The 14,665-nt window shown below is 40.4% G+C and overlaps 1 protein-coding gene across 1 annotated transcript in view; it reads left to right on the forward strand.

The window, feature by feature from the left end:
• Window positions 1-14,665, forward strand: part of SLC6A2 (solute carrier family 6 member 2) — a 769,042-nt gene that overhangs the window by 438,221 nt on the left and 316,156 nt on the right. The window contains exons 9-10 of the mRNA XM_089692558.1: window positions 8,304-8,416; window positions 10,024-10,152. Coding sequence (XP_089548684.1) covers window positions 8,304-8,416; window positions 10,024-10,152 — 242 coding nt within the window. The remainder of the gene's footprint in view (window positions 1-8,303; window positions 8,417-10,023; window positions 10,153-14,665) is intronic.

Genomic DNA, 14,665 nt, shown 5'->3' on the forward strand with positions numbered 1-14,665 from the left:
ACATTAAGGTAAACACCTTAAGGGTCCATGCACACTATACAAAAACAAAGCATGAGTTGCCTTTGCAGAAAACAAACTGCTCATATAGAGTTTTTGTATATGCGTTTAGGTGCGTTTAGCAATTTTTTCTGCCAGAAAACTGCTCTCAAAAATGCAACTCAGAAGGGGTTTTTCTGCCTCTAAATAATGAGCTTAAAATATGCCTCTAAACATCCTAATGTGCAGGAACACATAGGATAACATTGAGCTGCTTCTACAGACAGAACCCTCCCCTTCCCCCACCCCCCAAAACTCCTTTAGAAGCAGCATTTTTAAGCCCAGTTTGCATAGACCCTAAGGCTTTTGAACCACTATAACTTCATATCAAGCACAGGAACAAACAATGCTATTACAGGGGGAAAATAATTTATATATATATATATATATATATATATATATATATATATATATATATATATATATATATATATACAGTATATAGATAAACACTCAATCAATTATAGCTATGTTCTTCACGTAGTGATTTCGGTGGATCAATATTTTCACTCTGCTAGTGTATGTGTATATATATATATTTTTTTTTATTATTATTTATTTATTTAATCTTAGTTTTTTGCACTGCTTTGATTCATCATTGTTTCGTGAGGTGATTATTGTATTATTCACTGTTAAGGCAGCTGCATGCTTACACATTCTATACACTCATTTATTGACTTAGGTGAGTGATTTATTATGCATTTTTTCAGGTGTTAGATTTTTTTTGTTTATATATTGATTTTGAATGCTATTACAGGGTCTTTGACACTCATTCCCTCTTATCACCTGTGAAAAACCTTGCCAAAAGCACTAGGTGGATAAGAGCCAAACAATCCAGAAAGCAAAAGTATAATAAAACACAGTAGTCAATAATTGTAAAACAGAACACATGAAGAGATGTAATATACTGTACAGTGTGGCTTGTGTACTATTGTATACCATATCTAAATCACAGGTGGTTCATCATGATTGGCATAGACCTACATCGCTAGAAGACTTGATTGATGATGGATGTACATCAGGGGACATTGTTTTTAATAAAGGACTTGTCGAAAACTGTGTTTTATTTTTAAGCTTAACAATTTTTTGGTGAATGAGTAGGGGTACAGTATACCCCAAATTCCTTCACATGGGGGGGGGTTAGGATCTGAGGACCCCCTTCTTGTTATAGGGGACTTTCAGATTCCCATAAGCACCTCCCCCCCCCGCCTGCAGACTCTCCACACCCACTAGGCCAGAGTTATGAGGAAGAGGCCTTTGTCCTCATAAACATGGTGCCCCCCATGTTGAGGGCATGTGCCTTGGTATGTTTCAGAAGGGGCTGTGAAAACTCATTACCCACATGAGGCTAAATGCTTGTATAAGGGGCTGATATGTTTTTGGGGGGACCTCATGCTATTTTTGAAAACATTTTTGTTTGTTTTTTTAATTTTTCACTGACAGCTCCTTTGTTTATATTCTTCTGTCATCCAAAAATCCCCTAGCTGACAGCAGGGATGAGTCATTGGTTGGACATCAGTTGGTGCTGGTTCCTTAGCAAGCAATGGATCATCCCTGCTGGCTAAGTCCCCAATGGATGCAAAAATAGATGTAAACATAGATGTCATCCGTTTACATCTATTTATGTTTGTTCATGGCCTTTTAAACAGACCAAGATGGAGACTTGTTTTGTTTAAAAAAAAAAAAAACAGATCCAACTGGGAACAGATGAAATATTATCCCATAGAGATGCATTTTTGTCTGTTTTTCATCCAAAAACATCCATATGAAGCTTTACAAGTGAATGCTCTATTAACCATCAGAGACAAATTAGGCTTATTCTTCAAGGGCAAGTGCCAAGTATATCAATTATTCAATTCCTATGGACTTCAATCTTGGACTCAACACATTCCCGGGCTATAAAATCTGCTTCATCAGGATTGTCAACAGTTACCATTAAAAATATTGAAAAAAATAAGTAAACATATAGATAATGCAGACAGACAAACAGACAAATACAATTTGAAACCAGTTAAATACTGCAGCAAAATGCCTTCTGTTCCTCCAAGTGAATGGATGTTGTATTCATACTTCAACCTATACAGGGGCTAAAGACGAGGAAGCAAAGGTCCCCTAAAAATAGGTTCATCTTGGGGGCCTTTCCTGATAATGGAGGAGTAAGCAGCACGATCCAGGAGCTCCATGCTGTCTGACCCTTCTCAACATCACAGTGACAACTTTCTCACTTCTTACAGCACTGGGAAAGCATGCCTAAACAGAAGCAAGCGTAGAACCATCACTGGGATAGTACTGAACTGGCCATCCACCGGTATTTTGCTTCTCAGAACTTGGATGCTACACAAGGCTCTGCAGGTAAAATGTCTCCCTCCTGAGCTGATATCTCTGTTTTGGACTTCAAATCAGGCACCATGACTTTTCCAAACCAACGTAAGTCTGATGACAGCTCCTTAGAGTTTCAACTCTCCACTATGCTACCTCAGCTGTCTAACCTCCAACTGCAGGTGGAAGACCCGGAAGATAGAAGCCGTTTGCAATGGTGTCTGAATATGGCTCTTGCCTTAAGCAATGGTTCAGCCAATCTGAAGAACTCTGTCCTAAAAATCTTCCAGTGCTTCCTAGGTGATACCACTCCGGGCACAATTCTTATTGATATGGTACATGAGGCTCTGGGACCCTGCTCAACTGACCCAAAATGCCCCAGTGATTTTGCTGCTTGTATTACTACTCCTGTGCAGGAGGATAATATCCAGGTGGCCTGGCAAAGACATGCAATTGACTTTGATGGAGCCTCTAACTGTATCTTACCGGATCTCTCCAGCAACACCCTACACAGACATACCACCCTGAAAACGCTACTCGAGCAGCTACAATGGGTGAATGCTTCCTACAGATGGGGCTACTCTGTCCACTTAATAATCTGGTAAGATGGCATCACTCACCTTCTTTGTGCTCTCTCTGATGTTCCAGCTCTTCTGCAAAGCCTGGACATTGAGCCCTTCACTATGAGTGACTGGCTGGGGGCCCTGAACCCAACCACAACCAAAGAGAGATAGGTCACATCACAACAGCACACTATAGATCCAGCAGCTGTGAGCACAACACCATGAATTGGTCCTCCAATGAACTTGAAGCGTAACATGGGACTGGTTTCAACATTATTGATCTGTCCAGATAAATGACCATTAGTACTCATCTTATGTTATGCCTTGTTAACACTTGTTTTTCTTTTAGCCATACTACTGGGGACAATTACAGTATGTGGCAGAATTTAACAACATGCTTTGATGTGGTAGGGTGTTATGGCCACAACTCTACTATGATGAAGGGATTACTGAATTCCCTTCCAGATGATAGCATAATCAGTTGCCTTCCTCTGGATCAACTGTGGGTATAGGATTATAACTTTTTTTTTCTTTTAATGGTTGAACTGGATGGACGTTTGTCTTTTTTCAGCCAGACTAACTATGTAACTAACTATATAATTATGCCCGCTTTTTGAGCATTTATCAAACCTCATGCAGACTGTCTCTACTAGGGAGCAGATTACCTTTTCACAAAGTCAGGCCCTCCTCCCAGATATCTAAGCTGCATTTAGGGATTTCCCTTCAAGGCATGCCTGATGGGGGAGACTGTGGCCCTTACCACCCACTCTGCATCTAGTGTCTCACCAGTGTTTGTTTACTGTATCTCTTGCTGGTAAGGATCAATCTATTGCTCTACTCACTGTCATGGTTTAGGCTTCCCTTGAATTAGTTCAGTGATGCCTCATTTTGTCTGTTGGGTATTATAGTTTTATAAAAGGGACAAAGTTATAAGATGCCCCAGGAAGTACTTAGTAAAAAATACCATAACCTATACTCATGCAGAGTGATCCCTACTTTACTCATGCATCCTTACGGTTCCCATGGCACCCTTGTCCTCCTTCTGCTTGTAGATAAAGGGAGTCACATTGGATCTTCAAAACGAGTCACATTGTATCTTCAAAACCTCACATTGGGCTATTGCCCTACCTGGATTATTTCTTTATTGCCATCTCACTGCGAGACTTATTCTTCCACAACAGGTGGATGCTGTTTATTGCAGGTTGGGTCTTCTCATCTTAGTAGCTTACACTGTTGCACTTGGGAGTCTCTCTATTAGGGGGGTAACCCACTACTTATAGGTTTTTATATGCCTCTCTTTAAGGTTAATATTGACAACATAGGCAGTTTTTCTCCAAGTCCCTTTACCTCTATAGCTTTGCCCTGCTTCATGCAAGGATATTTAGTGCCATATGTATTTATTTATTTATTTCAGGTACTTATATAGCGCAGTCAATTTATATATTGTACATTCACATCAGTCCCTAACCCTCAAGGGCCATACGATCTAAGGTCCCTAACTCACATTCATATACAAGGGCTAATTTAGACAGGATCCAATTAACCTACCAGCATGTCTTTGGAGTGTGGGAGGAAACCAGAGTACCCGGAGGAAACCCACGCAGGCACAGGAAGAACATGCAAATTCCAGGCAGGAGGTGCCGTGACTGGGATTCAAACCAACGGCCCTAGTACTGCCAGGCAGAAATACTAACCATTTAGCCACTGTGCTGCCTATATAAGATCAAACTATTCTCTGCTGGCTTTGGTCCCAGATCCCAAAGCAGCTTTGTTTCATAGATAGCTTCTCCCTCTGGTATATCCTTTTATAGGGCACTATGACTCATCAGCCTAAGCTGATTTTTTTTTTTTTTACAATGCCTGTTGGGGCCATGACAATGGGTGGGCAGCAGGGGCAGCTGCCCTGGGCACTGTGGTATCATGTGAGGTGGGGGAGGCACCACAAGGAGATTGAAGAGAGGGAATTTGTGTTGGAGGGGTAGGCAGGGGGTAAAAATTGTTCTAGGAAGGGACATTTAGGGAGGTGTGCCAGGAGTGGTGATTTGAGGGAATTTTTTGGGGGGATGGGGAGGATTTGTGCTAGGAGGGAGGATTTGGGGTGTGTTTTCTGGAAAAAGGTGATATTTTAGAGGGGAAATGGAATTTGTGCCAGGAGAGGATTTTTTTTTTGGGGGGGGGGGATTTGTACTAGTAGGGATCATTGGGGGATATTTGTGTTAGGAGGGGAAATTTGGGGAGGATAATTTTTGTTAGGATGGGGGATAGGATTTGTGCAAAGAGGGGGATTTTTACTGGGGGAGTGGGGGATTTGTGCTGAGGCATATGGAGAGAGATAAGATTTGATCTGGGGGGATGGGGGGCAGATTTATACTGGGAGGAGGCAAAATTTATAATTAGGGGATAAGCATGCAGGTTAGTGCTCGATTTTATTTGTGGGGAGGATTTTTGCTGACACATAATGCTCATCATATATCTTGGAGGGGGGGCACAATTTGACATGTTCGCCCTGTGCTCTAGATGACCTTGTCCCGGCACTGATGCCTACTTTATGTTGTTGTACCTTCTGTTGCTCCCATCCTCCATGGTTTGGCCCTTTCCCCTCTAGACTAACCCTGGTTCCCAGCTGCCCTGCTCAGGATAACAGATTCTCTCCATCTACACCTAGCTTGCTATTTTCAGAGGTATATCCTCTGTATTCCTTTCCATTCTCTTTCCCCTGACAAGAGATCAAAAGGCTTTTGTATCCTTATAGCTGCTAGTCCCTCTTTAATTAGCAAAATTTAAACGTATCTCAGGGACTCTGATCTTCCCTGCCTTAAAGCAGTTTTATGGCCCCCGCCACCTCCGCAAAAAAATTAAAAATCAGCAGCTACAATTACTGTAGCTGCTGACTTTTAATAGTAAGGCACTTACCTGTCCATGCATCCAGTGGTGCCCTCACCCCAAGCTGATTCTTCAGTCGACTGTCGGGTGCTGGCACCGCCATCTTGACTAAGGGAAACCGGCAATGAAGCCTTGTGGCTTCACCACCGGTTTCCTATTGTTGATGCGCAAGGCGCGCTGCACTTTGTGAATGGGCCGCAGTCCTCTGGGATTTTGGAAGTGATCCAGAGGGCTGTGGGGGGGGAGGGGGGGTTGTCAAACTTCCAGCTCAGTTTTCCTATCAAAACCACATACCCGCTGCCCCCCCCCCAGAAAGGTGCCAAATGTCGCAGCGAAGAGGAGATAGAAAAGTGGAGCTTCCACTTTTGAGGCTTTTCTTTTCTGTTGAGGAATGGACCAAGTGACCAAGCCCCGGGTGGGTGGGGTGAAACACTTCAGAGAGCTAGCCAGTAAGGCAACTGAGAACATTCCTTTGGACTCCTGGAGTCGGTTTAGCAGCGTCCATCCCTTCACCAATCATGTAAGTACAATATTGTTTTACTTTGCATCACATCAGCTTAAAAAAAAGTACACTAGGAGTGGTGCTCTTTGTGTGTGCTTTTTTTGTCCTTTTCCCATCTATGTGCACTGGAGAAACATGAGAGGCTGCCTCTGTTGGACATCCCACAGATCATTCCTAGAAATTCTTTGCCAATTTTTTGTGATGTGAGTGCATTACATCATTTTTTCACTTTTTCATTTTTCTCATGCATTCTATACTTTGACATTGGCACTTTCTCTCCTTCCTCTTTTTTTGTTTCCACAAGGTGGTTGGTGGGAAGTTACCAGATCTTACCCAGAGGAGAGACTACAGACACTGTAAAAAGTGTGATCTTCTTTATGGACCTATAAACACTATATGTACAATTTTCTGTCATAAACTCTGATTAGTATCATTATCATATACAGTACTGTGCAACAGTTTTAGGCAGGTGTGAAACACTGCTGTAAATTAAGAATGACATAGAAGTGTTAATAGTTTATTTTTTATCAATTAACAATATGGAAAGTAAATGAACAGAAGATAAATCCAAATCAATATCTGGTGTGACCACCCTTTGCCTTCAAAGCAAAATCAGTTCTTTGATTCTTCTAGGTACACTTGCACACAGTTTTTGAAGGCACTCAGCAGGTATGTTCCAAAGATTTTGGAGAACCAACCACAGATCTTCGGTGGATGTAGGCTGCCTCAAATCCTTGTCTCTTCATGTAATCTCAGACAGACTAAATGTTGAGATCAGGGCTCTGTGAAAGCCAAACCATCATTTCCTTGTTCTTCTTTACACTGAAGATAGTTCTTAATGACATTGGCTGCATATTTGGGGTCATTGTCCTGCTGCAGAATACATTTGGGGCCAATCATATGCCTCCCTGATGGTATGGAATGATGGATAAGTATCTGCCTGTATTTCTCAACATTGAGGACACCTTTGATCCTCACAAAATCTTCAACTCTGTTTGCAAAAATGCAGTCCCAAACTTGCAAGGAACCTCCATAATGCTTTACTGTTGCTTGCAGACACTCATTATTGTACCGCTCTCCAGTCCTTCGTGAACAAACTGCCTCCTGCCATATCCAAATATTTAAAATTTTAATTCATCAGTCCAGAGCATCTCCTGCCATTTTTCTGCACCCCAGTTCCTATGTTTTTGTGCACAGGCCATGTGAACACAGCCCCCATCGTCCAGATCAATCATCTGGGAAGTCCTACATTAACATATTTCTACATTCCATCACAGTTTTTTGTGTATTTTTAGTTCTATTAAAAATTATTTACATATTCTCTTTTTTAATAATTGTTATTTTATTTAATGTTTTTCCTCATAAGGCCATCCATGCACTGGTCAAGCACATATGGGAAGAATAGAACAATGGAAACTAGGAAATATTGGTAGATAGAAAGAGAGACCTAACTGGATCTTGTGGGCCTGTGACATTTGATGGAAGTTTCATTACAATCCCATGTCGTTCCTGTTGGTTTTTTGATGTGAATGTTTCTCAAGGAACAAGCGGGGAAGGGCTGGCAGCAGCAAAGTATACAATCCTACAGCAATAGGCTGCCCACTCCCTTCCCTAGATTGAAGCTGTGAAACTCAAAAAAGCACTCGCCAACATCTACTCCAGTGTCTCTATTAAAGTTGTAACAAAGAAAATAATCTTCTCTTTGCAAGGTAATATCATAATGTGCTAGTATAACTACAGATTATGAAAGACTTACCTCTTTCACCCAGTCAACCTTCTAGGTTCACAGACTCTGGCAGTTCACTTCACTCCTGCACATTTACACGGGAGCCCCAGCTGCGACACTGAGCTCTGAAGGCAGGGCATGTGTACTCCACTTTTAAATGCTTGAATAATTCCCAATGACAGAAACATCAGACTTTAGAAATAAACTGCTATGGATATCTTTCAAAGTATTTACTTTTTTTTAATCTATTAAAGTTATGCTTTTTGTTTAACAGGACCAGGACTTGTTTTCATTATATATCCAGAAGCAATATCTACCCTTCAAGGATCTACTTTTTGGGCTGTGGTATTTTTTATTATGTTGCTTACCCTTGGCATTGACAGTGCTGTGAGTATCCTTTAATAATGGCATAGTACATTTATACATATGTCCCATTAAATATAGGTTTAATGTGATGCTTGCATTACACAAACATACTTTTCATCTTACTTAAGGAAAAATATGAAAGCAACCTGTACAGTAGCCAAGCACCCATTTTAGTAATGCGTTTTTCTTTCTTCTCAAATATTTCTGGTTTTATTTTTTTCAGTAATTGGTTGCATAATGACGTTTTCCAGCCTAAATTAACTAAATCTACTGTATATGTACAGAAATGTGTTGCGCTGTTTCTATACATCAAATAAATGACAAATTCACTCACTGTACTACTACACTATACTGTATATACTGTAATTAATGTGCAAACAATATCAGTGTGTGCAAGTGTGAATGGGACTGCTTCTTTAGTGCCACCAGCGCTTTATAAACAATGTTCAGATCCCAGATGACTAGATGGTTCTCAACCACATTCCAAACGACAGTGAGAGCATCCAGCACAATATAACCTCATACATAGAGAAAGAGCAGAGATAACTCTTTTATGTAGTAATTCCAAAAGTGTTTTATTAACAATTAAGGGCATACACTCACAAGCAAGGAAGAAAATCAGACAGATATTTGGTGGAGCATTTGTGTCTGGTCCAGCAGTGTGTCATTGGAACTGCAGAATAAACATCGCCCTCAAGTAGATTATGTGTGCAATATGGATAATATTAAGAGTCTTCACCACTACTCCGATTCTCCTTGGAAGACATCTCATAGAGTGAAACCCATAGGGCAGAGCTTAGGGGTGACATCATCACACCCTCTTGGATGAGCAGCGACTTTTTGTGATCTGCCTGACTTTCTTTCTCACTTGCTCCCCTAAATTAAAAAAAAAACTATTTGGGAATTACTACACCATGGAGTTCTGTCTGCTCTCTCTATGTAAAAGGTTATATTGTGCTGTATGCTGTTACTACCGTTTAGAATGAGGGTGACATTCAATCATCCTTCTAGGATCTGAGCATTGTTTACAAAGCACTGTAAGACCTCCTCTATGTTGGGCTCTGGGCTTCTGGTAAGCAGGCATGTGTATTGGTGATTAGAGCATTGGCGTAAGGGGTGGCATTGAAGAAGCAGTCCTGTTCACATTGGAATCTTTTAGTTTATTTCAGATTATATGGATCTTTATGTTATTGCATGCATGTACAGTATATTTATATCTAAGGAAGTGAGTGCATTTAGAATTTATTTATTGGATTTAAAGAAACAGCACAACACATTTCTGTACATACAGTATACTGTATATACTTAGCTAGTTTTGGTGTAATATCGTAAAGTTTTGCTGTTTCTTGTTACTTCAGTTGACACTTAAGCAATGTAACGCAGGTTTATACACAATAGTCACGTATTTTAAAACAAAATTATTTCTTCAATAATTTGCATTTCTCCATTTGTGTGTGTGTTCAGGAATGTAATTTACCAATTATTTGGTATCAATGAAAGTATATAATTGTATGGTCATTTTTTACATGTAAAGTTTATGTTTAACATACATACATTTTTGTACAAAGACCAAGGGCCTCATTCAAATAGGCACATAATACTGCTTCTTTTTTTTAAATTATTTATAGATGGGTGGTATGGAGGCAGTGATCACTGGAATGGCTGATGATTTTAGTATTCTCAAGAGACATCGCAAACTGTTTACTTTTGCAGTCGCATTTATTACATTTCTTCTGGCATTGCTGTGCATCACAAATGTAAGTAATTAATATAAAAACGTTCTAATCATTTACTTCTATATTTCTGGTGAAAATGTCTTTTTTAAGGGACATGATGCTTATGTCTATATTTTTGCTCTAATATTTTTATACTGTTTTAAAAAAAGATGGGTTAGCATCAGTGACTGATCCTAGTCAAAACATAACAGATATTCCTAATTCAAAAAATCTCTCAGGGACTCTTACTAGATAAAGCTCTGTAGTTGAGTTCCAGGGCTTTTTCCTGCCAATATGATAGGACCCACTCTTCCTGTTGTAATAATATTTATTTTAGTTTAAGGTGGGCAGGAATACATGTAAGAACTCTGACAGGGAAATGTGGTCCTCATAAGCTTTTAGAAGAAGCATCTGTATATATGCCAACTGTTATTGAACTGTTAAACTAATAAATGTTTAAAAACACCCCCACTTTTCAAGTTTTTATTGAAATGTATGGAGTTCAGTGTATCATTATGCTCTTACAGCATAGCACAGATAAACAATTCTGATAAGAATGAATTTATGTATTCCAACATCGAAGTAGCTACCTTTTGCAGATATTACCTCTGAACACACTGGTGGCATTCTTTCTACAATAGACAGCAAATATTGTTCAAAAAGTTCCTCCTAACACTTTTGCAGAAGTTCCTGTGAATGTGTTATACTAGTAGGCTGCTTTTATTTCAACCACTTTTCTCGATCATCAGCAACTAGCTCAATAAGGTTTAAAGTGTCATCAAACCCAGACTATAGAAAAACTTTCACTACGTGCTATAGTAGGCCTGATTCACACCTTTGCATGTGTGCGAGCTGCATTTGCTTGGGCACAGCAGTCCATTCATTTGAATGGGCTGATATGCTTGTCTTTCCCACAGAAAAAGGTGCATGTACCTTTTTCAAGATGCGTCCCACGGGGAAATTGCATGGTCTTTTTTTTCCTGCAGTTCCTGAACCCAAAAATGTGCTGTGTTATTACATGTGTGGGGGTGCAATTGAGGATGAATGGCAGCCGTGCACATTTTCTCACAGCAGCATGTTTTCATCACTGCAATTCCTGCACCCACAACCAACCACATAGATGTGAACTGGACCTAACAGAGTATGCATACTCACAAAGCCACTAAAGCATTCATATTGTGTAGAATGAACTATACCCAGTTTATTCTCCTCTCCCTCCCTCCTCCTCCATGTCCTCCTATTGCTAAACACTATCACAATGGGATATAATATGCTGATTGATTAAATTCACTAAGAAATTCACAAAAAAAATTGTTTTAATATAAATCAGTATTACATACAGGTAAAACTTGAAAAATTAGAATATCGTGCAAAAGTTCATTTATTTAAGTAATGCAACTTAAAAGGTGAAACTAATATATGAGATAGACTCATTACATGCAAAGCAAGATAGTTCAGGCCGTGATTTGTCATAATTGTGAGGATTATGGCTTACAGCTCATGAAAACCCCAAATCCACAATCTCCACAAAATTAGAATATTACATGCAATCAATAAAACAAGGATTGTACATAGAACAATATCGGACCTCTGAAAAGTATAAGCATGCATATGTACTCAGTACTTAGTTTGGGGCCCTTTTGCAGCAATTACTGCTTCAATGCGGAGTGGCATGGAAGCTATCAGCCTGTGCCACTGCTGAGGTGTTATGGAAGACCAGGATGCTTCAATAGCGGCCTTCAGCTCTTCTGCATTATTCCGTCTCATGTCTCTCATCTTTCTCTTGGCAATGCCCCATAGATTCTCTATGGGGTTCAGGTCAGGCGAGTTTGCTGGCCAATCAAGCACAGTAATCCCACGGTCATTGAACCAGGTTTTGGTGCTTTTGGCAGTGTGGGCAGGTGCCAAGTCCTGCTGGAAAATGAAGTCAGCATCCCCATAACGCTCGTCTGCGGAAGGAAGCATGAAGTGCTCCAAAATCTCCTGGTAGATGGCTGCATTGACCCTGGACTTAATGAAGCACAGTGGACCAACACCAGCAGATGACATGGCTCTCCAAATCAACACAGACTGTGGAAACTTCACACTGAACTTCAAGCATCTTGCAGTGTGTGCCGTTCCATTCTTCCTCTATACTCTGGGTCCTTGGTTTCCAAATGAGATGCAAAAGTTGATCTCATCAGAAAAGAGGACTTTGGACCACTGAGCAACAGACCAGGTCTGTTTTTCTTTAGCCCAGGTAAGATGCTTCTGACTTTGTTGTTCAGGAGCGGCTTGACAAGAGGAATACGACATTTGAAGACCATGTCCAGGATCCATCTGTGTGTTGTGGCTCTTGATGCACTGACTCCAGCCTCAGTCCACTCCTTGTGAAAGTCCCCAACACTTTTGAATGGCCTTTTCCTTACAATCCTCTCCAGGCTGTGGTCATCCCTGCTGCTTGTGCACCTTTTTCTTCCACACTTTTCCCTTTCACATAACTTTTGATTAATGTGCTTTGGTACAGCACTTTAGGAACATCCAACTTCTTTTGCAATTATCTTTTGAGGCTTTCCCTCCTTATGGAGGGTGTCAATGATGATTTTCTGCACACCTGTCAGGTCAGCAGTCTTTCCCATGATTGTGATTCCTACTGAACAAGACTGGGAGACCATTTAAAGGCTCAGGAACCCTTTGCAGGTGTTATGGCTTAATTAGCTGATTAGAGTGGGACACTTTGAGCCTAGAATATTGCACCTTTTGCACAATATTCTAATTTTCTGAGATCGTGGGTTTGGGGTTTTCATGAGCTGTAAGCCATAGTCATCACAATTATGACAAATCATGGCTTGAACTATCTTGCTTTGCATGTAATGAGTCTATCTCATATATTAGTTTCACCTTTTAAGTTGCATTACTGAAATAAATGAACTTTTGCACGATAATCTAATTTTTCGAGTTTCACCTGTATATCATATGTAATTGCTAATACCTGTAAAAAAAACCTTGGATACAAATGCCATCTGAAAAGAATGAAAGCCAGTGTCAATCATCTTTGGCTCTGCCTACATCATATTAATGTTAAAATACACAGTTTATGTTCAGGGCTGTGCAGATAGACTCATACTGTAGTAACAGAAGCCACTCCCAAGGATCTTACCCTGCAAATGCCAAAGAGATCCTGTGAGCACACAACAGTGCTGCAATAATAATGTACTCAGATGATTTTAAAAAATACAGTGGCATGATATACTGTATATGATTCATGTGAATGAATTTTGGCAATTAACACTTCTCTGTTTAGTATCACTTTAAGCCTAAAGACTGCAGGCCAGTCCATAATTTGATGCCTGCAGCTTTGTTCTTTTTTTCTAAGGCAGGTCTCACATAGCTTAGAAGTATTTGTTGGGTCATTATCTTGCTACAGGATAAACCCCTAACAAACTAGGCATAGGCCAGGGGTGTTGCTTTATGCTGCAAGATGCTTTGGTAAGCTTCTAATCAGAATGCCAGTCACTCTTTGCAAGCAACTGACTCCAGATCCATTAAAAGACCCCAGACTTGAGGAAACATCCTTTCACCTACTTGACATACAAAATCCTCTGTGATAAAGCAAAGAGCAACCTAGTCTCTTTTTCTGATTTTGACATTTTGGAACTTAATTTGTCAAACCTGTAGAATAAAGCTTTCTCTTCAGAGCTGAAAGTTAGACTTGCTCACCTCGACTGCTGTTAAGCTGTACTTGAAGCTGTTGTCCCGTGAAGTGCCTGAGATTCCGTTGTGGCATTGAGTCTGCCAGAAACGTCTCCTATAGTACCAATGTTTATATTATTTTTACATTTTTGAGAAGCAAACCTAACCTCAGGGAGTAAATTGCTTATATCTAGCATTGTAGGTAATTCTTGAACTGCTTAAAAAAATGAAAAATGGTGGGATTCTAAAACTTCTAATTGGCAGAGTCTTTTGCTGATGTAAAATCTTTATTTCCAGTTCTTTGTTTTGTATCTGAAATAAACTAAACAGCCGTTTTTGAGCATCTCTGCTGTTTCTCAGGTGCAAGTATAACTAAAATCACAAACTTCATTTATTAAACAATTATGCAGGCAGAAATCACATCATCACAACTAAGCCCACAATGTTATACAAAGAGAATCAAAGAAATACAACCATTAAAAAAATATACCGTATTTTTCGCTCCATAAGATGCACTTTTTTCCCCCCAAAAAAAGGGGGGGAAATGTCAGTGCGTCTTATGGAGCGAATATAAAACAGCCGGTCCGGTATTTCTGCCGCCACCATGTCAGAATACCGGGCCGGCCGCTCAGCTGTTCTCTCCTGCAAGGCCTTACCTATTCCTCGCTCCAGCACTGCACAGTCTTCCCGCGCTGGCTTCTGTGACAGCCGGGTCCTCACTGCACATGTGCTGCGCTTTGTGAATGATCCGGTGTCTTCTGGGACACATGACAGGTCCCAGAAGGTGCCGGGCCATTCACAAAGCTCAGCGCTTCTCGCGCATGCGCAGTGGGCACCCGGCTGTCACAGAAGCCGGCCCGGGAAGAAGAAGGACAACTCCGCG

Source organism: Staurois parvus, unplaced genomic scaffold, assembly GCF_062004578.1.
Source record: "Staurois parvus isolate SC_StPar_1 unplaced genomic scaffold, SC_StPar_1.0 ptg000594l, whole genome shotgun sequence".
In the NCBI taxonomy this organism is placed as follows: Eukaryota; Metazoa; Chordata; class Amphibia; order Anura; family Ranidae; genus Staurois; species Staurois parvus.